This window comes from Micromys minutus (assembly GCF_963924665.1).
Source record: "Micromys minutus genome assembly, chromosome: 10".
Lineage (NCBI taxonomy): Eukaryota > Metazoa > Chordata > Mammalia > Rodentia > Muridae > Micromys > Micromys minutus.
The window spans coordinates 60,311,594-60,339,438 of record NC_137979.1 but is presented as its reverse complement, the minus strand read 5'-3'; the positions used below and the strand labels follow the sequence as shown (position 1 = coordinate 60,339,438).

General features: G+C 50.4%; 1 protein-coding gene across 3 annotated transcripts; it reads right to left on the bottom strand.

The window, feature by feature from the left end:
* Positions 1–386: 386 nt before the first annotated feature.
* Positions 387–27,828, bottom strand: GPRC5C (G protein-coupled receptor class C group 5 member C). 3 transcript variants are annotated; one of them, XM_080922623.1, is made up of 5 exons: positions 27,699–27,828; positions 8,108–9,196; positions 5,906–6,000; positions 4,031–4,180; positions 387–2,394 (listed from the first exon to the last, which is right to left on the bottom strand). In XM_080922623.1, exons 2-5 carry the CDS (start codon positions 9,162–9,164, stop codon positions 2,362–2,364), a joined length of 1,335 nt encoding a protein of 444 aa, XP_080778749.1. In that variant the 5' UTR covers positions 9,165–9,196; positions 27,699–27,828; the 3' UTR covers positions 387–2,361. The 3 variants fall into 3 exon arrangements, with proteins under 3 accessions (XP_080778749.1, XP_080778747.1, XP_080778748.1); XM_080922621.1 differs by lacking the exon at positions 27,699–27,828 and adding an exon at positions 20,701–20,984; XM_080922622.1 differs by lacking the exon at positions 27,699–27,828 and adding an exon at positions 20,328–20,510.
* Positions 27,829–27,845: the final 17 nt, after the last annotated feature.

The window sequence follows — 27,845 nt, the reverse complement described above, 5'->3', positions numbered from 1 at the left end:
GTCCCCTTTCCCACCACACCCCTCCTACAACTTGTGTGGGAACCATTTGTCTCTCTGCTTGGCTGGTGGGGAATTCAATGTTTGTTTTTTTTTTCTTCTATGTAGTCCTGGCTGGCCTGGAACTCACAAAGATCTGCCTGACTCTGTCTTCCAAAGAACTTTGATTAAAGGCATGCAACACCGTACCCAGCCGAGAATTCGAACATCTTTACGTCTTTTTGGAGGCCTGGTTTTCTCCCTTAAAGCCTCAACAGCTGCTGCAGTAGCAGGGATGGGGGGTTGGGGAGAGAGAGGCAGGCAGGCCAGCTGACAGACATTCCACAATCACTTAGAAACACACAGGAACAGAGGCAGTGACCCCTCACAAAGAAAGGGCAGTCATTTAATTCTGAGTAGTTACAAGATTGAACCTCCCTTTCCATCCGCTACAGGACTTAACAGTGTGGCATCCGTCAAGGGATAGTGGTCTGCAAATGAATTTGGTTCGAGCCTGGACCTACTTGATGTCTCCCATCCAAGGCTTGTGTAAGATACAGGGCTGTTAATTAGGAGCCCCCCAACCCTCCTTTAAAAAAATAATGTACATCTCCACTGGTACCAGAACTAGAAGATGCAGGGTAACCATGACACTCCCAAATCCAGGCAGGCCTGCATCCTCCAGGTGCCTGTGGTCCTCAGTTTCAGCTGCAGGCAGGACTTGGACCATAAACACAGTCACACCCACCATACACCTAGGGATCTGGGGCTTTCTGGGTCCTAAAGGACTCACTCAAAACAACAGAGTTTGTCCCTTACTGCAGCAGATCTTGGGGCTCTAAATCAAGAACAGCATGAGGTGCATGAAGATCCCCTTCCCTCGTGGAAGGATTGAGCGTCCTCATTCAACGGAGAGCTCGAGGCAGGCGGAGTCACATTCCGAGGTATAGTCCTGCTCTGTGGGAACCTTTCACCCAGTGATAAAAGGCACAGGCTGCTAGAGACAGCACGGGGACTAAGCATGGGGAGTCTACTCATCTTTACCTCTACCTTGGCATACACAGCGCCAGGCTAAGGGCCGAGTTAGCACACTTAGGGGGTGCCCCCAGAAGAGGCTCTGTCTGGCACCCAAGAGCAGAAGGAAGGATGATGCTATGGAGATCTCAATCCCAGGGTCTGGTACCATGACTCCATCTCAGCCATTGGTGCCAGCAGCTTGCAGGCCTGAAAATGGCCCTCTCTGACCTGGGTGGCCATCAGGTCCCTCGGGTGCACGTCCTAAAGTCAAGGACACTCCTCTAATGACGAAAGCAGCAGAGCATGTCCAGGTGTCCCAAGGACATCTGCTGCCCAAGCTGAGGTAGAAACTTAAGGCATCTTTCCACAAGTGATCTGAAGTCCTGGATCCCACATCCCACCAGTCAGACACAGGAAAGGTTCAACTCACCCTGAGAATGCAGCCCTGACTCCCCACCCACCACCTCCTAAGGGTACGCCCAGACCCCAACCACATTTGTCCTGGTACCCCAAGCAGGTACCTCCAGATGTCTGGGTAATTCAGAGACATCCACGTCTGCACCTGTCCCAGGCGCTACCTAGGGAGCTGGTACAGAAGCCAAAAACAGACTGGGAGAGATTCAGCCAGGGGATTAGCTGAGGTACAGAAATGGTGCAAAGCCCTAGCTGTGGCCCACTGGCTCTTCAACTCTTATGTGGGTTCTCTGTGAGGCAGGTCTGGACAACGAAAGCTTCCCCAGATGGGACTGGTCCTGCCCTGGTGAGGGGGCACGACTCACTGAAGGTATGGTAGACTCAGTCAATGCTCAAAGGTGCCGAGACCTGGGACCCTCAGATCATGAGAAACAGCCTGCCCAACCTAGCCAGTGACCTTCCAGTCTAGAAGGTACAGCAGGCCCTAAGTAGAGCAAGGGACAACTTCTGTGTGGCTTATCTCCAGAGACTCACAAAAACTCCTCTGACGTGCACTGTGAGATACACTGACAGGTTACCAACATGGCCAAGAAGATCCGTCAGATGCCTGATGTTCGCAGAAGGACAATCACCTGGAGAACCACATGGGGACACAGACTCTGTGACCTGGGGGATGTGTTAAGGCAAGAGATGGGAGTCAACAGTTAACTCCCGGCAGCTGCAGTTTCTTGAGTACCAGGAGGGTGTGGTGGGCAAGGAGACAGGTGGCCCTAGGAGCACCAGTCACATGCTTCAGACCTATCCCAAGGTCCCCACTTAGTCCACTGCTTCAAACTGGTGGCCTCGGGTCCCTCCCAGCTCCAAGGACAAAGGTGGGAGAGCTGCTGGGCCCTGCTCAGCTGGATGCAGAGCAATGAGGGATCCGGATGAGGTGTGGTCCAGGGAAGAGGGCATCTACCATCTTGTTTTATTTTTCGGGGACTGATCCTAAAGTAACCAGAAAGAACAAGAGTCAAAAGGGAGGGGACCTACTGCCCAGAGCCCAAGTACTAAATTGTACTAAAAGAAAATTTAAAAATGGCTTAGTCCTCAGGGAGCAATGCCATCTAAATATAGAAAAGTTTGGGAGAAGTCTGGAGTCGTCTTCCAATAATCCTTTTCTCTCTTTCAACAAACAGAACAAAACTATTTTTTTCCCCTTATAACTGGTATCAGAAAATAGCTTCTGGCTAGTCAGGGACAAACATTCCCAAGCCCTGAATGGGCAGGCTCTCAAGTGCCCTTGAAGAACCTGTACCTGGTATTCAAAGGTCAGAACAGTGTCCCATCCATAAGGAATGGAGGCAGCTCAGAGCCCAGGCCACAGGTATGGCTTATCCCAGGGAGAGCCAAGGACAAACGCTGGGAGATATCAGTCTGGCCAGTCTTGGTCCAGCCATCTAAGGCCAGACCGGATCATTCTGCTTACTATAAAAGAGGTTGAGACAACTCCCCTTAAGGTCCTGTATAACCCTGAAGTGACAGCCTTCTGTGACTCTGGCTCTAGAAATCCAGGAAAAGACTGGTCTTGTCCTGTTGGCTGTCCTCTCCCACACCCATTCCCCACCCCCACCCCCACCCTCAACAGCCATGGAGGTGAGCCTGAACTGTTGGGGAAAGACTTTTACTGATCCCTACATTTTAAACACATGGATGCTGTGACCCTTGGACCAACCAGGACTGGCCTGACTGCCTGTCTTTCGGAACCCCATTATGAACAGTTCAGGCTCCCCCATAAGCCAACCCACTCATGCTTTGAAGCATAAGCCTGGAGCAGAATGGCAGCCTGCCTCACCTGCTAAAGTGAGCTAACTTCCCTGGGGGAGAGGCCAAGATGAACGGATCCTCTCTTCACCCTAGAACCTCCCACTGGTGGGTCTGCCTCCCCTGTTCTCTCTCTTAATACAGCCGGTGAAGATGAGACCCAGGTTGGAGACTCTGAGGGGTAGGGCTGCATCCCAGACTTGAAAAGCCGAGATACTCATTCTGATGGCCATCAATAGCAGACATGCTAGAGAGCCGCTGCCCTGAGGAGGTGCCAGTCCCTCACCACAGGAACCCAAAGAGCATCAGCCCTAAGAACTGAATAAAGGAAGGAGTCATGGGAAGGAAGAACCCAGTCAGAAACCACAAGCCCAAAGCAAGAGTTAATAAAGCAGAAATGTGTTTATTAGGCACCCTTGCTCCTCACAGAGGAGCAGGATCCAGCCCAAGGCACTCTCTCTGAGCTCAATGGAGGCTTGTAGGTATCACCGGAGAGTGTAGGCATAGAACCAGTCACCATCCCAAGCAGAACACTATTTGGATAGAGTTAGATCGCCAGAGGTGGCCCTGGCTTGAAACAGGGCAGGCGCCTGGACTCGAAAAATACTGAATGGGAAGGGCCCTCACGGACACCCACCCAGGGACTCTGACCCTGAGGCATAAACTACCCTGAGCCAGTAATAAGGGAAGGGAGCCACAGAGCATAGGGTCCCCAGTGGTCCCTCACCCAAACCAGGTCCCGAGGACCCTCTCTAAATCCACCCACATCCTCCTGGCCATAGCGGCTGCCTTAGTCCCACACATAGGGATTTCTAAAGACCTGAGAGATCTTGCCGTCTTTTGGTGGGGTGGCCACCTGGTGGCTCTGGATCATGTACATGTCTTCAGCTCGCAGGGTTGAGTTGGCACTGCCCATCACCTGGCTGTTGGCGGTGGCCCGTGGGAGGATGACGTCGTATGCACCTTCAGACTGGAAGGAAGAACAGGCGGTCTCACAGTCGGGGCATTGGGAGCCAGGTTCCGCCAGGGCCAATGCACAAATACCCAGCTTCCTGCAGGGCTATGCCTGCCAGCTCCTGCTTCTCGACCCCTCCACCCCCATTCCTCCAGGGCCCTGCTGGCAGAATGGAACGGATGACTCTACCTCTAGAAATAGAGAACTGGGTATGGAAGAAGGTCCCTGGCCACATCGGGGCTTCCCAGGAGACCCTGTCTCTGAGCTCCTGCTGCTAGGTTCTTGGGGAAACCTCAAGTCTAGTGGAGAGATGGCTCACATTGAGCTGCTACTGCCCAACTGCTACCACGCAGCCCCTTCCTCCAAGTGTCTTACCTGTGTCCCTAAAATGTCACTACAATACCTGCTGCCCTTCTGGTAAGTCCCAGTTCATATAAATCTGGCCTAAAAAACTGGTCCCACTGTTCTTTAACACAATGACAGATGTGATCACCGAAGCTCTGAAGCTCCCAGGATGCGGTGGGGTTTGGGGAGATGAGGAGGGGTGGGGCGTAGGGGGTGGGGGGTTTGCTGGTGCTGCTGGTGGTGCTGCTGGTGGTGTGTCCCTTCCTCGAACATCTGACCACTCCTGACTGTCTAGGATACTTAGATCCAGGATCTTCAACCCCAGAATGCACCAACATTATCAGGACTATTCGAAAAGCCCCACCTCCAGGTGATCTCCACGCCCTAGCTGGGCCCCATGCTGAGATAGGCTGGCAAATGTTTAACTACTGGGATGGGAAAGCCCTGGAGTTCCCTATAGATCTGCCTTGGGAAGTGACTTCCTTCTAGGTAGAACCTAAGCTACCAAGTGATGCCAAGCCCCCACCCCACCAACTATAGATTCCCCACCCCGCCACCACCAACGGAAATCACAGTACTGTGTCCATCTCGGGCCCAATCTGCACTGTCAGCAAGTCCTCAAAGGCTGCTCACTCTGATGGTCTGTGGACCATGCTTGTGAGAACCAAGTCAAAGGAGCAGCCCCATTCAGCTCGCCCTCCCAACTGGGAAAGAGGCTGGGCCGGCTCCACGGGGCTCACGGTGTGAATGGAAACTGCCCAGCTCTGCTCCAGGGTCCAGCTTCACACTTGGAAAAGAGCTGGGGGGTTGGAAGTCTTAGACACACCAGCCAGCCAGCCCCTGCTCTGGGCCGGGTGGAGAGGTGGGGAACGGATGGGAACAGCACCCTGCTGACCTCCTGGCTTCCTGTTCCCAGAATCCTGCCAAGGCAGGTCACTGACCTCTCTGGCAACTACTGCCAACAGAGGGAGGACCACATAGGAGTGGGAGTCTACTCCACCTCCTTCCTGTTCCCACAGCCCCCTTAGCTAATGGAGTATGGCTCCCAGAGCTCAGGGGAGGTATAAGGTCAAGGCATGGAAATAGAGCTTCCTATACCCCAGGCTGGTGGTGCAGGCTGTAGCCAAAGACTGCCTCCTGTTTCCCCCTCCTAAGTGTTAGAATTACAGGTATGTGCCACCATGCCTGGGCCTCACTGGTGATGCTAGCAATTCAGGGCAGGCCCCACTGTCTTGTGCTAGAGCCCTGGGCTTGTAGGGTTAGTGCCCCCAGGAAAAGTCACCATACCCTAATGCCTCCACCCAGCCATGGTCTGCACAGCCTCTCTACAACAAAACATGAGGCTGGGCTCTGTGGTTCTCAGCCATGTCACAGGAACCTGAGGGACCCACTTACCGGGCCTTTGTGCATCAGGGCCATCTCAGTGGGCTGGTACACGCTGGTCAGCAGCTGTCCATTGTAGCCACTGTAAGGTGACACTGGTCTCTTTGCTGTAGGGGAAAACAAGCTCAGATTTGAAGATTTCAGGACTCTCATCTCCTGTTCATTCCCCCTCCCCCCAACCCAAGCAACTCTCCTGGGTTTGGGGAAATAGGGTCCATTGGTGACCTGTGACTCAGTGGACCTGGTGCCCCTTCCCACATCTGTTCTTTTGTCTAATATACAGAAGTACTATTACACACACACACACACACACACACACACACACACACACACACACACCCTTCCCCCATAGCTCAGAAAAACACACAGCCAGCAACTCTCACATCCCATCTACCCTCAGGGCCAGAGGCCAGGAGGGGCACACGGGCCTTGGGCTGCCTTCCAAAATGGCTAGCCTCCAGCTCTCATCTCTACCACCACGGACCCACTGCCAGGCACAAAGGGAAAATACAGCCGAAACCCCACAGTCTTTGTGTCCATGTCTTCATAGAACATGGGTGGCTAGGGTGTCACACAAGGCCCAGCCAGGGAGCCTTGGTACTCCACTTATCCCGGGCCCTCTGGCAAGCGCCCAGACAGATTGGTAACTCTCTGCACCTTCTGGTGTGGGTTTCCCCATGCTAGGCACCGCTGGGGTATTGAAGGAGAGCTGCTAACAAGCCTGAGGGGTCAGGTATCCAGAATTCAGCTGTCTCCTGCAGGGCTGAGAGACCCTACAGCCTGTGCAGGGTTCCTAAGTGCTTGACCTGTGCCATACTGAGTTTTCCCTTGTGTGTGTGTGTGGGGGGGGGGTGAAATAAAGTACTTACAAGCCTAGAAGTAACTCTGAGAAGAAGACCAGGAACTCTCCGGCCTGCTGCCGGAGTACAGAGGGAGGGACAGAGGTTGGGGCAGGGTTTGCTACATCTCTCAGCACCTGCCCAGATCCTTGTCTTTCTGGCGTCCTATAATGATGCCTTAATGCTTCTGTGTGCCAGAAGCCACCCCAGTGTGAGGAAAGCTGTCATCTCTATGGAGTAAGATCACAGACTATGTGTCACCGCCTTCCACAAAGCAGGAAGTATGAGGGCCACACAGTGTACACAGAAGACCCAAGGACTTCTGACTCTGGCGTGTCCATTGCCTCTTAACTGAATTTCTGTCAGAGACCCCAGAGGCAGCAAGTGATAGCCAGGCTAAAGCCCCCCCCCATCTTCATCAACATAAACAGTTGGGGATCCTGCAGAGCTCTGGTCAAGCCTCAGAAGGCTGCAGCTAGCACAGAGCCCAGCACACAGCATATCTCCGATCAATGGTCCTTCTAGTTAAAGAATAGGCTGCTGAGGTCAAGATGGACCGTGGTGAGCGTTGTTTGTGGTGCTGGAAACTGAACTGGGGCGTCTCAGGTCTGCTACACCAGAATTCTCCCACTGCTTATGAGCTCCATCCCCGAATGCAGGGGTTTTAAAGCAGAAAATGGCAGACATTCTTCTCAAGAGAAAGGCCCCCTGCCCAGCAGTAAAGGACACGGGATAAAAGTTGGCACAGCTAGGTAAGGATGCCTGCCACCGAGTCTGCCAACCTGAGTCTGGTCTCCAGAACCAACAAGGTAGGAAAGAAATGACTGGCTAACAAACAAACAAACAAATAAATAAATAAATAAAAGTCATTTTAAAAAACAAAAGCTGCAATGCTGCTCTTTGGTGGCACGTGCCTTTAGAGATCTCTGTGAGTGCTGGTTAACGAATTGGGTTCCAGGCCAGCCAAAGCTACACAGAAAAACCCTGTTCCAAAAAACAAACAAAAAGGGCTGGAGGGATGGCTCAGCTCTTCCAGAGCTCTCAAGTTCAATTCCCAGCAACCACATGGTGGCTCACAACCATCTGTAATGAGATCTGATGCCCTCTTCTGGTGTCAGAAGACAGCTACAGTATACTTAAATAAATATATAAATAAATAAATCTTTTAAAAAACCCAAAAAACAAACAAACAAAAAAATCCCAAAACCTGGAAATGCCAGCATATACCTATAATCCCAGCAACTGGAAGAAGAAAGGATCAGTGGGTCAGTTCCAAGACCCAGCCGAAGCTACACAGTGAGTTCACACCAGCCTAGGCTACGTGAGATCCTGTCTCTTCCCACAGACACACCCCCACAATGACGTCTTGCCGCACCTGAGGCTGGTTCATCCATGGAAAACGCCTTGTTCTCCACAAACATGCTCTGGCCCGTCTGTTCTTTCAGGATGGTCTCGTAGCCAACCCCTCGGGTCGGGTACATGTCCCCCTGGTAGCTCTGTTCTGGGCTGGGTTTGGTCACCTGGGAGACCTCGGGGATGACATAGAAGAAGACAAAAGTCCAGGCATTGGCAGCGAGGGCAATGGCCAGCGTGGGGTCGTCCCAGGTGGGGCTACGGTGCTGCTCGTTTCCGTAGGTGTACATGACAATCCACACCACCCAGATGGCAATGGACATGGCGGTAGTTAGCAGCACAAAGACCCCGTGCTTCCGCCAGCGCTTAAAGCGCCCACACAAGGTGGGCCAGGCTCCTAGGAAGGCCCCCAGCAGTAGCAGCATTACATAAATGAGGGCCATGACAAAGTCCATGTTTGCGATGGCACACGGAGAAGTCACGGTCCAGTCGGCACTGCCGTTGCCCTGGGGGCTAACCTGGGGCCTAGCCTGGCCACCCCGTACCAGGGTGATGATCAGCCACTCTGTGTTAATGATGACCTCCACAAGGGTGAACAGCACAGCTACGGTGAAGATCACCCAGCCTCGGGGCCCATGGTTCTTCCGGGCTAGGAAGTTGAGGGAAAGGGCGTGGGCTACCAGGCAGGAGAAGCAGATGGCAAAAAGGACCCCAAAGAGGAAGCGTCGAGAGGCACAGGTAGAGAAGTCCGGCTTCACCACGCAGGCGAACACGAGGCAGAAGAGGCCCAGCGTGCCCAGTAGGAAGAACACCTGGGTCCCCAGGAGGCTGCGCTTCTTAGTGTCCTGCACAAATGGAAGGCTCGCCACAAGGATGATGGTCAGTACAAATGTTGTGATGATGCCCGCCCCGGCCACTGCCTCCAGGACAATGCCCCAGGCCCCGGAACGGTCACAAAGGTTGTAATAGAGAGGATCCAGGTCTGGGCTACAGCCAGGTGGGGCATGGTTCTGGCCCAAGGCTCCTGGGAAGAAGAGAGGCAGTCCTAGGCACATCAGCAAGGCTTTGTGGGTAGCCATCCTGGCTCCCGGGACAGGCTTCAGCTGGGTCCCTAGGGACAGAAAGAACAGACAGAATCAGTCCTCCAAGGTCAGATATCAGCGAGCACGGCATCCCCTGCCCGTCTTTAAAAAGAACTGAGCAGGAGACATGTTCTAGGCTTCAGAATCCTTATTTTTATATATCTTTTATATATCTTAAAATTGTATTTCATGTGTATGGATCTTCTCTTTCCAAGTATGTCTGTGCATCTGTGTATACCTGATGTCAGTGGAGGCCAGAAGATGGTGTTAGAGCCCTGTAATTGGAGTTACAGTCGGTAGTGAGCCATTACGTGGGTGCTAAGAATTGAACATAGGTCCTCTAGTAGAGGAACAAATGTTCCTAACCATTGGGCAATCCCTCCAGCTCTTCAGAATCCTTAACCTAAAAGTCATGAAAGTTTATCTGACTGGAGAGATGAGGCCCATCTGTCATCCCTATTCCTGTTTTCCTGTTTTTGTTTTTGTTTTGCTTTTTGGAAACAAGGTTTCTCTTTCCAACAGTCCTGGCTGTTTCGGAGCTCACTTTTTAGACCAGACTGACCTAGAAGTCACGGAGATCTGCCTGCCTCTACCTCATCAGTGCCGGGATTAAAGGTTGAACCACCACAACCAACTGTCATCCCTATTCCTAACCATGGGAAAGGGAAACTTAACTGATGGAGAGATGGCTCAGTGGTTAAGAACGCCAGCTGCTGTTCCAGAGGTCCCAAGTCTGATTCCCAGTACCCATAAGACGGGTCACAGCAGTCAGTGACTTCCATTACCAGGGCTCTGACTCCAGTCTCTTCAAGCACAGTACACACACAGTGCATGTATATCCACACAGGCACAACACATAAACATACAATAAAAATAAACCTTGACGTCTAACAATGAACTTTCAGTGCCCCCCCCCTTAACCCATCAAAACCTCAGTTTAAATATCCTCTGAGCTCTTGTAGCTAGAAGCCAAACATACCACTACTCAACACCACTTTTCCAAGGCACAGGTCAGATATGATACCCGTCAACTAAGTCCTGGAAATGCTGAAGTTCATGATACTATTGGTGGTCAGCTTGGCTATATCTGGAATTAACTGAAGTCTAAATGGATAAGCACACCAATGAGAAATATTCCTTTTCCTCTTCTTCCTCCTCCTCTTCCTCCTTTTCTTCTTTCTTTAATGTTATTTTGGGCTGGACAGATTGCTCAGTGGTTAAGAGCACTGACTGCTCTTCCAGAGGTCCTGAGTTCAATTCCCAGCAACCACATGGTGGCTCACAACCATCTGGAATGGGATCTGATGCTTTGCTGTGGTGTGTCTGAAGACAGCTACAGTGTACTTATATATAATAAATAAATACATCTTTAATGTAATTTATTCACTTTACATTCCAACCGCTGTCCCAACCCTTAGCCCCTCCCACCATCCCTGCCCCATCCCCCATCTCCTCCTCTGAGAGGGTGAAGGCCACCCAACCCCAGGGAATACCACCACCCTGGCACATTAAGTGGAGTTTTTTTCTTAATTAAATCATTTCAAGTGGGAAGACCCACTTCTAATCTGAATCTTTGAAGTAGAAAGAGCTATCTTGAATCTGGGCCATACTTCCTACTGGAAGCCTATGTAAGAGACACAGAAGAAGAAGGGGGAGGGAGGAGGAGGAAGAGGAAGAAAGAGGAGGAGGAGGAAGAGGAGGAGAAGAAAAGGGAGAAGGAGAAGAGGAAGAGGAGGAGGAGGAGGAGGAAGAAAGAGGAGGAGGAGGAAGAAGAAGAAGAAGAAGAAGAAGAAGAAGAAGAAGAAGAAGATCTCTCATTCATAGTGGTGAATCCATTAGTCCTATTTTTTGAAGACCTGCAGAGACATCCAGACTCCAGGACTAGAACCTTGGGCCCTCTGTTGGTAGACAGTCACTGTTGGACCAGCTGGACCATAGCCTGTAAGCCATGTAAATGTCCATTCTGTATGTCCTGGTCTCAAAAGAACCCTGACTAATAAAGCCATTCAACCAAAGTACTTAGCAAGCACCAACCACAGGAGTAACCTACAGCTAGGGGAAAACGGTTGAAGACTAGTTTCTCAGCTGTTCTGGTTCTCTTTCTTTCTTCCTTTTTAAAAGATTTATTTATCTATTATATATAAGTACACTGTAGCTGTCCTCAAACACCAGAAGAGGGCATCAGATCCCATTACAGATGGTTGTGACCCACTGTGTGGTTGCTGGGATTTGAACTCAGGACCTCTGGAAGAGCAGTCAGTGCTCTTAACCACTGAGCCATCTCTCCAGCCCTCTGATTTGCTTTCTGTTGCTTCAAAAAACATGATGACCAGAAGCAACCTGAGGAGGAACGGGTTTACTTGGCTTACAGACCGCAGTCTATCATCAAAGGAACCCAAGCCAGAAACCTGGAGACAGGAAATGAAGCAGAGACTGTGGAGGCTGCTACTTCCTGGCTTGTTTTCCTTAGTTTATTTATGTACCCCTTTCTTATTTGTTTGTTTACTCATAAGACAGGGTCTTGCTATGTAGCCCAGGCTGGCCAGAACTCACTACATAACCCAGGCTGACTCTGACTCAGTCTCCCGAGTGCTACGATCAGAGGCACAGGATGGCAAGACTGGCTTTGGTTTTTCACTTTTACTCCTAACTTTTAGCTCTGAAGTTCACTGTCTACCTCAGTACTAAAAACAAGGATAACATAAGTGGATTCAGGCGGTAGAGATGGCTTGGAGGTCGATAGTACCAGATGCTCATCCAAAGGACCCAGCCGGGTTCCCAGCACCTACATAGTGGCTCACACCCATCTGCAGCTCTACTCCAGGGAATCTGACCTCTTCTGGCCTCTGCCAGCATGAGGTGTGCAGATAGTGCACAGACATACATGCAGGCAAAACACTCACATACAAAATGAAAGTAAATCTCTTTTTAAAAAAAGCAAGAGCCAGATGGGGTAATTAACACACCTTTAATCCCAGAGGCAAAGATAAGAGGATCTGTGAGTTTGAGACCAGCCTGGTCTACAGAGTGGCTCGAGGCCAGCCAAGAATACACAGAGAAACCACACACCACACACACCCACACACACACACACACACACACACACACACACACACCAAGAACTGAAGAAAGACAATAAGACCCCCAAAGCGATTAGCCTTTAATGGAAGACATTAAGACATTGGAGTGAAAAGTGGGGCATGGCCTATTTTATTAACACCAGAAAAGTAACAGATCACCCCACAGTAGCCATACTGAATGTTGCAGATTTGTGCTAAAGGAGAAAACCAAAGCTTGCTGCCCGGAACAGTTTCCTTGCAGGAAGTGAAGACTGTCACTCATGAAGAGAAATTCCAGATCAAATCTGGCGGACTCGGGAGAAGCTTGATAGCGGAACACTTCCCCTGCCATGTGTGCGAAGTTCTGGGTTCCGTCCTTAGCAATGTTTCCCGCCCCTCACCCACCCACTCCCCCCAAAAAGGAGATACACTTGGAAAATTTTCCATTCAAAGTTTTACATTTACTTGGAAATGCAATGGTTTGAATGAGAATGGCCCTTTGGCACCTTTATTCAAATGCTTGTTCCTTCTTGGTGCAACTGGGAAGGATTGCGAAGTGTGGCCTGGCTGAAGGAGGTGTGTCGCTGAGGGTGGGATTGAAGTTTTCAAAAGCCTGAAGCCATTCCCAGTCAGATCCCTGTGCCCCCTCCTTGAAGATAAGCTCTCCCCTCCAGCACCATGCCTGCCTGCCTGCCATGCAGGGTCCACACAGGATCATGGACTCCAATTCTCCGAAACTATAAGCCAACTCCAAGAAACTCTTCTATAAGGTGCGTTGGTCATGGAAAGACGGAGATCTAACACAGAATGTTTAAAGGCTCTAAAAGAAACTATTATAAGGCCACAAACTCTGTAAGCCATCAAGAAACCAGTTGCAGCTGGGCAGGCATGGTGGCTTACACCTTTAGTCCCCGCACTTGAGAGGAAGAGGTAAGTGGGTCTCTGAGTTCGGCCTCATCTATATAGTTAGTTCCAGGCCAGCCAGGGATACATGAAAAAGAAAAAGAGGAATAAATGAATAAATAAAGTATCTCTCCTGCCTAAGCAGGAGGTCCCTGAAGCCAACAACCAAGCTTTCCTTGGACGACAGCGTCCACTAGTGGCCAGCAAAGGCATGGCACTATGTGTTACTAAACACTTTCTCCACCAACGCCTATTTATTTATTTATTATTAAACTTGAGGCAAGGCTTTGCTACTTAACCCTGGCTGGCCTCAAAGTTGTGGCGATCCTCCTGCGTCAACCGTCTTAAGTACTGGGGGATAGAGGCTTGAGTCACCACTCCTGGCTAATTTCATGTACACAAAATGTCAAGATCCATGTGATAGAAGATTTCCAATCATAGTTGATAAGTAAAAAGTTGAGAAATCAGTGGAAAGGACACAGCCGGAATGCTGCTGTGGGAGCTTATCTAGACTGGGTTAACTGAAGTGAAGACTCACTCAAACTGTGGGTGGTGCCATTCCCTTGGCTGGTGTTTCCAAGGAGAAAGAGGAGAGAGTGAGCCAAGTACCAGCATTCATAGCTCCCTGCTTCCTGGACTGGAGATACAACGTGACCAATGGCCTCAAGCTTCTGCCCCCTTGACAAACCTTTCCTTAAGTAGGCTTCTGGTTAGTTATTTTTGTCACAACAGAAAAAAGTAACTAACGCACAAATTTAAATAAAATTCACATAATAAAGATAATTAATTTTTTCGAATTTCCTTCCCATTCCCCTCTTCTGTTTTTTTACAATAAATAAATGAATAAATAAATAAATAAATGTGTATAGTGGTTTTTTTTGTAAATATATCCATGCAATTCCATAATATAGGCAAGAAGAGGCTGTCGGTGCCTCTGGAACGCAAGTTACAGGTGACTGTGAGCAGCCATGTTGGTGATGAGAATTGAACAGGTCCTCTGGAAAAGTAACCAGTCCTCTTAGCCACTTCAGCATCTATCACAGTAATGTCTTTCTTTCTCTTTTTTGTTTGTTTGTTTGGTTTTGACTTTTTAGGGTGTTTTGTATATGTGTATATGAGTACACTGTCGCTGTCTTCAGACACACCAGAAGAGGGCATCGGATCCCATTACAGATGGTTGTGAGCCACCATGTGGTTGCTGGGAATTGAACTCAGGACCTTGGGAATAGCAGTCAGTGCTCTTAACCACTGAGTCATCTCTCCAGCCCCCTACTAATGTCTTTCTCCTGTCTTATTTATTTTGAGAATCTCAAGAAATAGCCTAGAATAGCTGCAAATATGTGTCAATTCCTTTGCCTCAACTCCAGAGCGCTGGAATTATAGCACTTTAAACCATTCCAGCTTTTGCCCCTTGAAAAAAAATTCAGGGCCCAGCATGGTTGCACACACCTGCAATCCCAGCACTTGGGAGGTAAAGGCAGGAAGATCAGGAATCCAGATCCTTGGCTACATAATAAACTGGATATCAGTTGGAGCCACAAGAAATCCTGTCTCAAAAACAAGGGTCAGGGGACTAGAAAGGTAGCTCAGAGGTTAAAAGCATGTTCCATTCTTACGGAGGACCTGGGTTGGGTTTCCAGCGCCCACATCGCAGCTCACAATGACCTGTAACTCTAGTTCCTGGGGTCTAACACCTGTTTCTGGCCTCCACAGTTCTTACATTGTGCATATAAACTCCCACAGACACACACACAAGATAAGCAAAATAAAAATTCAAGTAGCATGGGCTGGAGAGATGGCTCAGTGGTTAGGAACACTGAGTGTTCTTCCAGAGGTCCTGAGTTCAATTCCCAGCAACCATATGGTGGCTCACAACCATCTGTAACGGGATCTGATGCCCTCTGAAGATAGCTACAGTGTACTCATATAAATAAAAATTTTAAATTTCATGTAGCTTAAGCCATCTAATTTTCTAGCTTTTCTTCAGCTTACATCTACTTTTAACCCCTAAAATTATATGCATACTTAATTAAGTTTATAGCTGTTTTCCTAAATAAGTAGTATTTTAAAAGCTAGTTGCTCTCCATTTCTAATGCAGAAGCTCACTTCCCCTGCAATCGGTAAATCAGTTAAGTGTCACTGGTATTTACAAGTACTGGGGGAAGAGAATGACCATGGGCGTTAACAGGGTAGGAGTCATACCCAGCCACCAGAGAATGAATGATTCATGGGTAACAAGACCAAGGATCCTAAATCTCCAGTGTTTCAGTTATCAGACAACAATTAGAATGTGAGGTGCAGCTACAAACTTAGAACGGAACCCTTAGAACAACTGAATCGTCAGCCCTTGGAAGGGTTTCTTACCAGGAACTTATCCTGACAGTACAGTGTTTGCCTAGCCTATGTGAGGGCCCTAGGTTCAGTCCAGCACTGGGAGATGGGTAGGGATAGAGAATAGGTACTTATTCTGACTTTGCCAGTATTTGCAAGGCTCAATTGCTTTTAGAGTTCAGGAAGACACAGAGATGGTCAAGTACAGTTGCTGGCCTGAAGGTAGCTAAGATTGGTAGATATGCAAAATATGATACAGATCAATACACTATTCATGAGAAGTGCTCCAGGAAGACAGAACGTAAGGGAGCAAGAGAGGGGACAAGAAGACCTAGTGTAAAGCAAATTTACCGGGAATTAGGACTATGGCTTGTATACCTATCTGGCAGGGATGAGGCCTTCAGTTTGTTTCTCCAACACCTCACAAAGGGAGAGTTATGTCAGGCAGCGCTTGCTGTGTATGAGGCCCATGATCCCCACCATCACATAAAGCATGCACGTGGAATCCCAGCGCTGGGAGGTGGAGACAGGGGGATCACTGGAGCTTGTTGGCCAGCCAGCCTAGCTGAATTGGTGAGCTCCAGGTTTAGTGATAGAACCTGTTTCAAAAAATAAGGTAGGGCTGGAGAGATGGCTCAGTGGTTAAGAGCACCGACCGCTCTTTCAGAGGTCCTGAGTTCAAATCCCAGCAACCATATGGTGACTCACAACCATCTGTCATGGGATTCTGGTGTGTGTGAAGACAGCTGCAGTGTACTCATAAAATGAAATAAATAAACAATTTAAAAAAAAAAAAGAGGTGGACCCACTCTGGGAACATTCTAGAACACAAAGGATCTGAGGAGTGCTGAGAAAGGCTGACTTCCGGACATGAGGTGTCTCTGTACTCCGGAACTCACTGCAGCCATTATCACCGTAGAAGATCAAGCCAACAAGATCAGTCAATGTTCCAACAGGCTTAGTAGATTATTAACAAGGGAGAAAAAAGAAAGAAAGAAAGAAAGAACATGAGTAGGGAGAGAAATGTGCTAGAGGTGCCTGCAGAAAAATGTACGGTTTACATGCATGAAACTGTCAAATAATAATTATATATATGTAATTTGAATTTTCAACACAGGATTTCCCTGTCCTGAAACTTACTCTGTATACCAGGCTGACCTCTAACTTACACAGAGATCCTTGCTTGCCTCCTGAGTGCTGGGATTAAAGGCATTCACAACTATTATGCCTGTTTAAAGATAACCTATTAAAAACTAAAATAACAAGTAGGCAAAATGGCGCAGTGGTAAAGGCTCTTGCTTCCTAGCCTGGCCGCCTTTGTTTAGTTCTCCGGACCTGGAAGTTGTCCCCGGCCGCCACGTGTGCCCACACACACATTAAAAACTAAAAAGTAAACATTAAATAAATGAAATAATAATGCAATAAGGTAGATACAAAAAAACTCTGGATACAATCTAAAAACACCACATAAAGTGTTTTACTCAATATTTATCAAAACTGTACTGAGAATGCTAATGCTGGGGGGCCTGGGGGGATGGCTCAGTGGTTAAGAACATTGGTTGCACTTCCAGAGGACACAAGTTTGATTCCCAGCACCCACATGGCAGTTCACAACCAGTTCTAGGGGACTATATGACACACTCCTCGGGTCTCCCTGGGTACCAGGCACACACACAGTGCACGGATAAACTTGCGTGCAAAACTCCCATACACATAAAATTAATATTTTTTAAAAGAATGCTAATAGTGGTAAACTAATAAAAAATTAACTGTGCTACCAAAACAATAGTAGATGTCAGTACCCCAAGTCCAGCCCCCAAATTCTGAGCAAGGGAAAGAAAACTATGTGAGTGATGGTCAGAAAGAAAATCAGCGTGAGCGGTGCTGGGCAGGAGAGCCTTGTTCAAGGAAATGAAGAGCTGCTGCAAGCCGTACTGAACCTGACAGGGTCCAGCTTTCAGAGATGTGTCTGGCACAAAAGCACAAAGCCATCTATTTACTGAGGCCGACGTTCACCCCATTTAAGGAGCAAGGCCAAAGGAAGCATCATAAAGGCCAGATCTGAGAGATTCTTACCCCCACCACCCCCTGCAACATCCTCAACACACACACACAAGTCTGGGGACTAGAGAGATACAGGAAGGATTTCACAGGCCACGCTACGGGTTTACACCTGACAATAGACAGGTCATCCCAAGGCTGGGGATGTAGGTCACCGTGTGTCCAAGTACAAGGTCCTGGCTTCCTTCCCCAGGGAAGAGGGAGAAGGTGAAGTCCCCATCATCCCCACAGACGTTGGGACCAGAATTAGGGAATGGTTCAATCCTGTCCTATTTCCTCTTACCTTTGCTACAGGAGGAGCAGCTTCTGTCTTGATTTGTCCCCTCACATCTCACCTCTGTCACCGAGCCACCAGCATGGAAAACTGAGCTGCCCTGAGATGTATCATTCCTGCCCCTAAATGCCTTATTTGTCTTCGTCTTCAGAAAACAGAAAGAAGAGTATGGGGTCGGGGGGGACAGTCAAGATAAGAAAGCGGGACAACTCAGCTGGCCTCTCTCCCCTGTGTAGGACAGAGGTCCCTGAGGTGAGCAAGACAGTGGAAGAAAGCCAGGCATAGTGTCTTTAAACCTAGGAAGCAGAGACAGGCAGATCTCTGAATCTGAGGCCAGCCCTGTCTACACAGTGTGTCAGAGCTGCATAGTAAGACCCTGTCTCAAAACAAACAAACAAACAAACAAACACCCCAACAACAACAAGAAGACCACTGAAGAGAAGAGAGCAAAGAAGAACTGCTCAGGCCAATCCTTCAGTCTAGGGGTCCCTATCCAGCCAGATGCATTTGCTTTTATGTGTGTGAATATTTTGCCTGTATGTCTGTATGTGTACCACGAAGAGGTCAGAAGAGGGTATCCCTGGAACTAGAGTTACATGGGTGCTGAGATCTGGATCCCAGGCCTCTCCAAGGCCAGCCACTGCTCTCAACCGCCTTTCTTGAGCCCCCTGCTACCTTTTAAGATGGTGGCTAAAAGGTAGCTGGGAGACCAGCTCTGCCTCAAGGCGCTGTGCCTGGTCCCTGTCCCTGCTGTGGACTGTCTCCCCTCACAAACTCACACCCTGCATCTAGACTGAACCTCTTAAGGCCTGAACTTTTGGATCATGTGACCGGCCTCCCCTACCAGGTCTAAGTCCTGAGGGATTGGGAAGAGACTTGGTAGCCTCTGTAATAGATTCTCTTCTTCGGACACAGGGTATGGAATCCATCTCCTGCCCTAGCAGCCTTAGCAGCCCGCAGCCACAGCTGTACTTCAGATTATTTTCTGGACAAAAAGGCTTTTAATTTCACCTCTCCAGAATCAGCCCTACAACTGTTTTTACTCACCTCAGAAATCAGCCTTTCCTCAGCATCAAGCTGACCCAGCCCCCAAGTCGGGTCAGTGCAATCAAGTTCTAAATCCCCTCTCTCCTGTCTTTGGGGGGAACAGAAAAGCCTTGGCAAGGCTGGGGGAAAGGGGGCAGCTGAGACTACCAGCCCTGGCCGGTTTTAAGCAGTTACAGGTGAGGCAACAGACCTTTCCCTTCTCACCTTTTTAAAACAAGAACATCCCCTTCATCTCCTTCAAGAGCATGAACACACACACACACACACACACACACACACACCACCGAGGTAAAGAAGCATACCTAGTGGGATCAAGGCTACAGAGTTTGACTCAAGTCAAAGACCATGGTCACCTACAACTCCATTCGATGCAGGAATGGCTCAACCAGAGACACCCCAGAGCATCCTTCTTCCTCCCTGGCTGCGGGCCCCCTCAGCAGCTGACCTGGAAAGATGGGTGGACACTTGGCCAACCTTCCTCCACCCTCTTATCCACCACTTCCTCCTTTATCCCAGTCTCGGGACAAGTCAGTCTTATTGTCTCAGGCCTCTGAGCAATGGGCTGGTCAACGAACCGGGTAAGAACGGACCTGGAGAGATGCTAATGGGCGGAAGAGGCCACAGCCCGCTCGCTGTTCTCCCTTTCACCGGACCAAAATACCCCAGCAAGCTGAGCCTTAGATCTAAGCAATCAAGGGTCTGCTCCCGCTTTGGAATGTGCCCCACCCCCATCCCCAACAGCACTCTCTCCCAGCCACAGAACAGACATTGTTGGGGGGATGGGGTTCTCCCGGAGCACAAAGCTACGCTTCTATATATTCTCCTGTCTGTACTTCAGGATCAAGATCGCGAAGTCTTGAGTGATTTAGAACTTTGTAAGTGTAAACGTGTGGGCGAGAGGTGGAAACGGAAAGCGCTCTGGAAAAACCAGGGGTGAGTAAGAGGTGGGGAGCCAGAACCTAGGCCTCCACAAGGAAAGGAGTCGTAGGCCTCCGAAATTCCGAACTTCCCGCGAAGAGATCCTGAGCCCTCACCTCCCTATTCCAAACGGACTACTGAGTCTATGCTCTCACGCCCCTGAGAGTCTGAACCGAAAGAGCTAAGGGCCAGGCTCGCTGTTCCTAATCCCTCTGGTCACAGAAACCTGCCCTCCCCAAGCACTGCAGCGAAATAAGGCAAAGACGCCAACCCACAGTCACAATCGACCATGATCTCTCGCTGCTAAAGTGAGCAGAGGGACACCTCTCGGACACTCAGATTCCTTGCCGTACACCTCCGGTCGCACAACCTGGCTTTCCCGAGCCCATTACGTCCCCAGCTGGTTCGGGTTTGGAAACTTTCTGCGAACTTGCAGGGTGGGCGCATCGTCGCCAGCCCCTTGGGTTCCCACCAGGGGCCTTGGCCCTCTCCCTTTGCCAGCCAGCTGGACCCAGCCCTTCCTGCCGGCCGATGGCAAGGGCGGAGCGCCGAGGCAGCAGCCCTTACCTGGGACGCGCAGCCAGCCCGCTCCGGTCTTGCGCTCCGAGCCAACTTCGGCCCCAGGCAGGGCGCCCGCGGGCGTAGGAGGGAATCAAAGAAGGGCCAGAGCTCGTTCCGGAGGGGGTGACCAGGCCTGAGCAGAGGTGCGAGGGCCTGCCTCCCCTGGACCCCCGACTGAGCTGCGCGCGCTCAGTGGCTTGCTCTCCCGCCCACTTCCCCAGGCACAGCGCTCCCCTCTCTCGGCAGGGGTGGGCTGGGCTGCATCACCGTGACATCACCTCCATTCCGGGCGCTCCTCCGGGGCCAGTAGCGCTCCAGGTACTAGCAATCCTGATCGCCAGTAACAAAGCGCGCCGGGCCCTGCCCCCCTCCGACTCACCTCCTGGCTCGGCCGACGCGCACTTTTGGGTTAGGAAGGGAGATTTGAGTTTCTGGCCAAACTGAAGAGTGGGTTGTTGCTGTTTACTGCCACGCCCCCGCGCGCGAGCGCGCGCGCACTTGCGCGTACTCACTTTCTGGACTCGCCTTTCTCTCCCGAAAGCTGTTCGGGGTGCAGTCCAATACACCCCTAGGCTGCATCTCCCAGAGATCGCACACAGCCACGGACGCATAGTGGCCACCTTGGCGCGTCTCCCCGTGTCAGACACCCAACCTTTGTCACTTTCGTTCTGGCTTTCCCATGAGACACATGCCTGGCACAGTTCGCTGCTCCCGGCTGGAGCGAGAAACACACTAAGACACAAAGTCCGTCTTTGTCACGGCTTCCGCGCCCCCTCCCCTCGCGAGCTTGCACACGTGGACACAGCACACACGGAGCGTCCGCCTCTTTCGTGCGTGATCCTTCCCGGAGAGCCCAGTCTCTAAGATCATGAGGGAATGAGACGGTGCACGCCACTAACTCTGTAAACTGAGTCCAGAACCCCTGAGGACTATTGGCCAGCGTCTTTGTCGTCCTGACTACCCCACGTCCGAGTTTCTTACATCGCGGGCTCCCCTCCCCGTGTCCCGGTTCCCTGTGGCGACCTGTCCTAATTAGCCTTCTCAGTTTTGTTCCCCGAGGTACAGTGTTTAACGTGATCCCTGTGGTCTGCGCGCTCCTGGCCGCGTTGTTGCTGACTCTGAGTCCGGCCTCTCCCGCAGTCGGGAGACCTTTCCACGAATTCAGATTCCCCTGAACCGCACACCCTGTCCCGGTGGATCCACCCTTTTTTCTCCAACCCCAGGAATCTGCTGAAAAGAAACCGCAGAAATAGAGAAGCGAATCCCAGCTAAGGCCTCTCTGGCCCAGTAAACAAGAGTTTTTTTCCCCCCTCCGGCCACTTTCTCTGGGGACCTAGGATCCCGCGGGAGTGGGTGGCGCTGTCTTGGGAGCACTGAGTGGATCTGGTCGGCTTGTGCTGTAACCCGGAGGAAACAATTCGCAAAAGCACAGGAGAGGTTGTTGGGCCTGACTTGGGCCCTGGGGACTCGGTGGAGGGGGGGGACAGGGCGTTGGGTCTCAGGGTGCGGGTTCTCGTGACGCCCAGTTGCCTGGGGGATCGCCAGGAGCGCGGTCGGAGCCAGCCGGTGGCAGGGCAGGCGGCAGGGCGTGTTTGCTCAATCCAGGGAGCTCGGGAGGGGGAGGGGAGGCAGCTGGTCACAGGCGAGGGGAGAGCCAGGTGGAGGAGGGCAGGGAGCTAGTGACCCGTACCTCCCCGCTGGCTGTGTGTTTGCGTGCCTCCATCTATGACTATGACAACCTGGAGTCGAAACTCAATGAATCACCCGGAGTTACCGGAGCGATAAAACCTTAGGCCGGTTCCTCCCCTAGCACACCACTCTTTCTGCTCTTTTCTGTTTACTTAAGGGAGGGCGCGGAATGGAGGGAGCCTGTGGGGCCCAGACTTTCTAGAACCCTGAATCCTTTCCTGTGCTTTGCAGATTCTGTCAGGTCTGGGGAATGTGGCAAAGCTCGAACTATTTCAGTGGGTGGCTGCTGCGGGGGTACCCGTTCCCATTCCTAAGTGCACCTCCCAACCGGAGGTTAGGGATCCAGTGCTCAGGTGTCCAGGTTTGAATGGAGCAGGCCGTTGGTGCCCACGCTAGCTAGAAAGGCAAACAGACTGGTTAGACCTAAGTGAACGGAAAAAGTCGCCCTGGCCTCTGCCTGCTTTTCATTAACTAGGCGACTGATGCCTAACTCTGCCGAGGCTTTTTGGCATCAGTGAAAAACCAGCTAACGGGGTGGGGGTGGGGTTGTCTAAGACTGGTGGCAGGAACCCGCAAGCAGGCTCAAATTTCTTCCTGTCTTCTCTTTTCTCTACGGTCTCTAAAACTATGACTGGTTTGCCCTGCTTCCTGGCTCACATCTGTAGCTCTAACACTTGGGAAGTAGAGGCAGGAAGATCAGGAACTCAGGGTCACCCCAAGACTACCCTGGACTACATAAGATTCTGTCTCAAGGACTGGAGGGATGGCTCGGCGGTTAAGAGCACCGAGTGCTCTTCCAGAGGTCCTGAGTTCAAATCCCAGCAACCACATGGTGGCTCACAACCATCTGTAATGGGATCTGATGCCCTCTTCTGGTGTGTCTGAAGACAGAGACAGTGTACTTAGATATAATAAATAAATAAATAAATCTTTCTTTTAAAAAAAGATACTGTCTCAAAACAAAACCACCACTTGTAACTTTGCTTCCTACCAGATAGGGGTATCTATCCGATGCATGGTCACCCACTGGGAGTCACTTCAAAGGGACTGCACCACAGGGGCTAAGCCCTGCTAAGCCCTGCCCTCAGCTAGCCTTGTGAGGCAGCTGGCCATAGAAATGAAGCCACAGAGTCTGAGAACTCTTTGCTCTTCCCTGTTCACTAAGGTCCCCTTCTGTAACAAAATCTGTCTTCAAAGGACAAAGCAAGTCAGGGCAGATGGTTCCCACCTCTGCTTCTCTCTGCTGCACTCTGGTTAGGTCTTAGGAGAGAGAGTTGGGGACCGGGAGGAAGTTCTGTGGACCCTCTTTGACTCCAGCCACAGGAACATCCACGATCCCTAATGCCTCTCACCCTGATTGAGCCCAATATCTGGCCTATTTGCTCTGCATCCTTGAGTCCCTGCTGAAAGGCAGGCTGACACCATCTTTATTCTCTTGGCCCGTCTTTGAGGTGCCAGGGTCCCTAGATCCTGGATGGAGTCTTAGAAGTGCCACTGGTTAGCTGTGTGACAGACCAAGTCATCTAATCCCTTTGACCCTCCTCACTTTCGTCTTTTGAAAAACGAGAGTGATAACATCTCCCTCCCCACCCCCAAATACAACATGTCTAGAATGTTTCCCCCACAAGCTTGGCATTTACAGACGGGTCCGAGGCCAGACTCTTCTTTCCCACACGAGGCAGGTAATTGTAATAGAACCACACACTAGATGAAGCTGCTTCTCCAGCAACCTCTCAGTTCCCTTTTCGGCATCACTAGGGAAGGCTTGCCGGCTGTGCCCTGCTGAGCTCTGGTTTGTGCTGGTTTTTCCGTCTACAAGCCTTGTTCCTTCTCCACTAGTCTCTCCATCTGAGCAAAAAATTCTCAAAACTCCACCCGGCTTCCATGTCTCTCTCAGAAGCCTTCCTCATTTCCCCTAAAAAGGACAGTCTTAGGGTGGCCTGGAACTCAGATTTCCCCCTACCTCTGCCTCCCAAGTGCTGGGATTAAAGCCATGCAGCACCGTGCCTGGCTCAGAAAGGACTGACTTAAGAGGGCTCAAGAGATGGCTCAGCATTTAAGAGCACTTGTTGCTTTTTCAGAGGATCCAGGTTCAGTTTCCAGCACCTACATGGTGGCTCACAGTCATCCAGAACTGCCTTTCAGACCTCCTCAGAGGCCATGCATGCGTGTGGTGAGGTGGAGTGGTTATACACATTAAATAAATAAATCTTAGAAATTTCTTTTTCAAGAGAGAACCCTCCGGGGTTGCCTTGTTCGCACAAAGCCCACCATACATTCATTTATTTATAACTTATTCTAGTGCATTTTAATTAACCTTCTAAATCGTCTTCCTGATTAGACAGTACCTTTATTAAAGAGCAGGGACTTTTCTGGCCCTAGCATCTGACACACAGTAGGTGCTTTTAGTAGATGCTTATGAACGGCCCATTCTGTGCAAACCACTGCAGACCTTACTCCTCGCACCAGTGTCCTTACAAGTAGTGCCATGCCTGTCCTGCTCCAGCAACAGCAACGTCACAGCTTCCTGAGAAATATGCCTGCTGGAGAGGTTAGCCTGCCCTATAATAGAGAGCAGGGCTCCATATTAGAAGCCCAGGCTAGGAACCTGGTAATCTACTTTGGGTATAGGCAGCCCGTGTACCAAAGGTCATACCTCTTCCCAAGAAGAAACCTGCAGTTTATCCCAGGCACAGGGATCCTGGATCGCAACATGCGAAATCTCATAAGATCTCACAAAGGGAGACAGGGTAAGGCCAGCCCCGACTTAGAGATCAAGGCTCCTGGTGGATTAAAAATAATCTTTCAAAGTCAGGCATGGTATCACCTCCTGTAATTCCAGTGAGAGAGAGAGAGAGAGAGAGAGAGACAGACAGACAGACAGACAGACAGACAGACAGCAAGAGAAGAAGGAGAAACATGATATTGCTGAGATACTGGGGCCTGGACTCCTGTGTGGTGGAATTGGGAGTTACTTGGGAATCCCACAGTACAGGTAAACAGTCTGAATTTCACCTCTCCTTGCTTCTGACTTAATCGTTGCTGCCCTGGCTGGGTGCAGTAATCGGCTGGCTCCTTTTCCCTTGAGCTCACAGGGCTTCCTGCTGAACTGAGACAGCTGGGTTATTTTGAGAGTGTTCCCTCCATGGCAGCCACTTTACAAAGCTAGAAGCCAGGATCCTAAGAAATTAAAAACCACTCACTCCCCACTGCTGGGTGCCCATGGCTAATCTCTCAGGAATTGTACCCGGAAGCAGGCTTTGGGTAGAGCCTGTCGGAATGTCACCTGACGATGAACCCTTCTACGAAACCTGTGCCTCCCTTGTCCTGTGACAACCTCCCAACAGCCCCTCTATCGCTCAGTGGCTTAACAGCAGTGATCAACTCCCCAGGGAAAGAGAACAGGTTTTTCTGAGATGTTCATATGGGTCTGGCCATTCCTTACCAACAGACCTGGCGCATCCTGAAACCAGGCCTCAAATCCAAGACATTCAAGACAATCAACTCAACCAGCTCTTGGACAGAAACGGGTGGCCATGCTGCATTCCACTTCCCCCACCTTACTGTCACCTCAGTCTGAGAACCTTTCATGGGCATATTTTCTGGTGACCCCTAACCCTCCAAACCTACGGCATCTCTCACAACCTCGCTATCATCCTACAGAGCCCCATCTAGTAAAGGATAGTCACTGACTCCCATCCTAGCTGGTAACAGCTCCAAGGGCCACTAAGTCAAAATCCAAATTCCTGTGTCTGCACTTTCAGCCCTTTTGGCCTGTGCTCAAGGAAGAACTTCCCTCTTCCCCACAGGAAGTTGCCACTCCAGCCAGAGAGGCCTGAATCAGCCTCCCACACTGGCTTTCTGGTGGCTCACTCCCATGGGCCCCCATTCTCTCAGCCTGTCAGGGACCATCCCCCAACCACCACATGCCCCCACCCTCCATCTCCCATCCCACCCCACCCCTCACCTCAAAGCCCTGGGGATTCTGTTGTAAGGAATGCTGGCAATGCCAGAGTCCTCCAGGCAAGACACTTGTATCAAGGAATCTTACATCATTCACAGTTTGTTTCTTCGATTGGTTGGTTGTGGATTTCGCTGAGCCTGTCTGGCTGTGCATTCTGTAAGTAGCCAAAGACGACCTTGAACTCCTGACCCTCCTGCCTTTCTCTGCCCCCCTGACTTCTGAGATTACAGGTGTGACCTCTACTTCCACTTTACTGTAAAGTTCTTTTTGGGATGACCTCCCTAAGTATCTGAACCTCATCTCTCCTTCCACCTGACTATATTGTTAGCAATACCTCGTGGATAGATAGCTTACCTCCCCATTCTCTCATAGTCTCTGCTGGGAACGGATTCTAGATTCCAAAGCTCTTCTTCCCAGCAGCCCCTGGCAGAGAATGGTACACATCTAAGCGGAGGCATTAACTACGGGTGGATTGATTAGATTGATTGACTGTCTACAGTCAAGGGCTGTAGGAGGCTGTCAGCCTTCTGTAAAGGGATGATGTTGGGGGTGGGGAGATTACAGTCTACAAGAACCCAGTAACCAGGACTCTGGCTCTCGGACTGATGAGCTTGGAGAGGAAGCCCAGTTGATAATATACCTGTGAGTGTACCTCTCTACAGTATTAAACGGTCTCTGTCTTTGTCACGGATGAGGTTTACAGTCCAGATGAGGAGTAGATTTCATGAGCCAGGCGTTACTAAAGATAGAAAGCATGTCTACGAGATAGATGTTGTCTGTTTTATATTGTTATAAAAACAGATTCATAGAGGCTAAAACCAGCCATGAGTTATAACCGTTTGTTTTAGCCTTTGGATTCTGCTCTACCGTACGGTACCCCGCACCCTATCTCCTGCATAGCCTTACCGTCTTCTGCCTAAAGTGGTGTTGTTTATGTATACGTGTAGTGTGCCTGGTTCATCTTTGTGCTCCCACTGTGAGGCTTCAGTTAACACTTTTAAAGGGAATTTAGTAGATGAAAGATCTGCACAGGACTAAGGAGGCGACCAGGGCTGTAGAGAACACCTGTTGGCAAGCCCATGGGGTGTACCCAACTGCTATCGGTTCACCTGCAGAAGCCAGCTACACAGCCTGTTCTCATTTTCTGCTGGTGGCCCTTGTTCACTTCAACCCTGCAAAGCCTCTGGTCATTTGGCTATTCACCAGCCTCTGCGGGCCGCCACCACCAGGCTGAACAAAGCAAAGCCTTATTTATTTACTGTTTGTTTGGTTGATGGTTAAGACAGAGGTCTCAGGTAACCCAGTCTGGCCTTGGATTGGCTGTGTAGCCGACCTTGAGTTTCTGATCCTCCTGCCTCCACCACCTATGATCTGAGATTACAGGGGAGCTCCACCACAGTTGGTTTAGTCCTGCTAGGGGTGAACCCAGGGCCCCATGCTGGCTGAGCTGGCACTCTGCTGACTGAGCCACACCTACAGCCCCCTATTTTGTTGTTATTGGTGTTGGTTGGCTAGGGTTCCACCCTATAGTTCAGATGAGCCTCATATTCATGGCAATCCTCCTGTCTTAGCTTCTCACCACCAGCTCAGCAAAAACTTTTAAAAAGTGCCAGTCACTGCCCACTCCCCCATCTGGAATTTGAAGCCACCAATACCAGCCCAGACTTCTGGTGATGGGGGACAGCCTGGAGACTGTAGGGAAGGTTTCATTTGCCTGCACTCACCAAAGATGGTACTTCCAGCAGGGCAGGGCAGGACAAGGCTGTGCAAGGCAGGGAGGGGCCAGCCAGCTGGCTTCGGGGGCCTTGTCTAGGGCCAGCTGTTCTCTCTGCTGCTGGGGCTTGACTGTCTCTTTCACCGGAAGCCCAGTT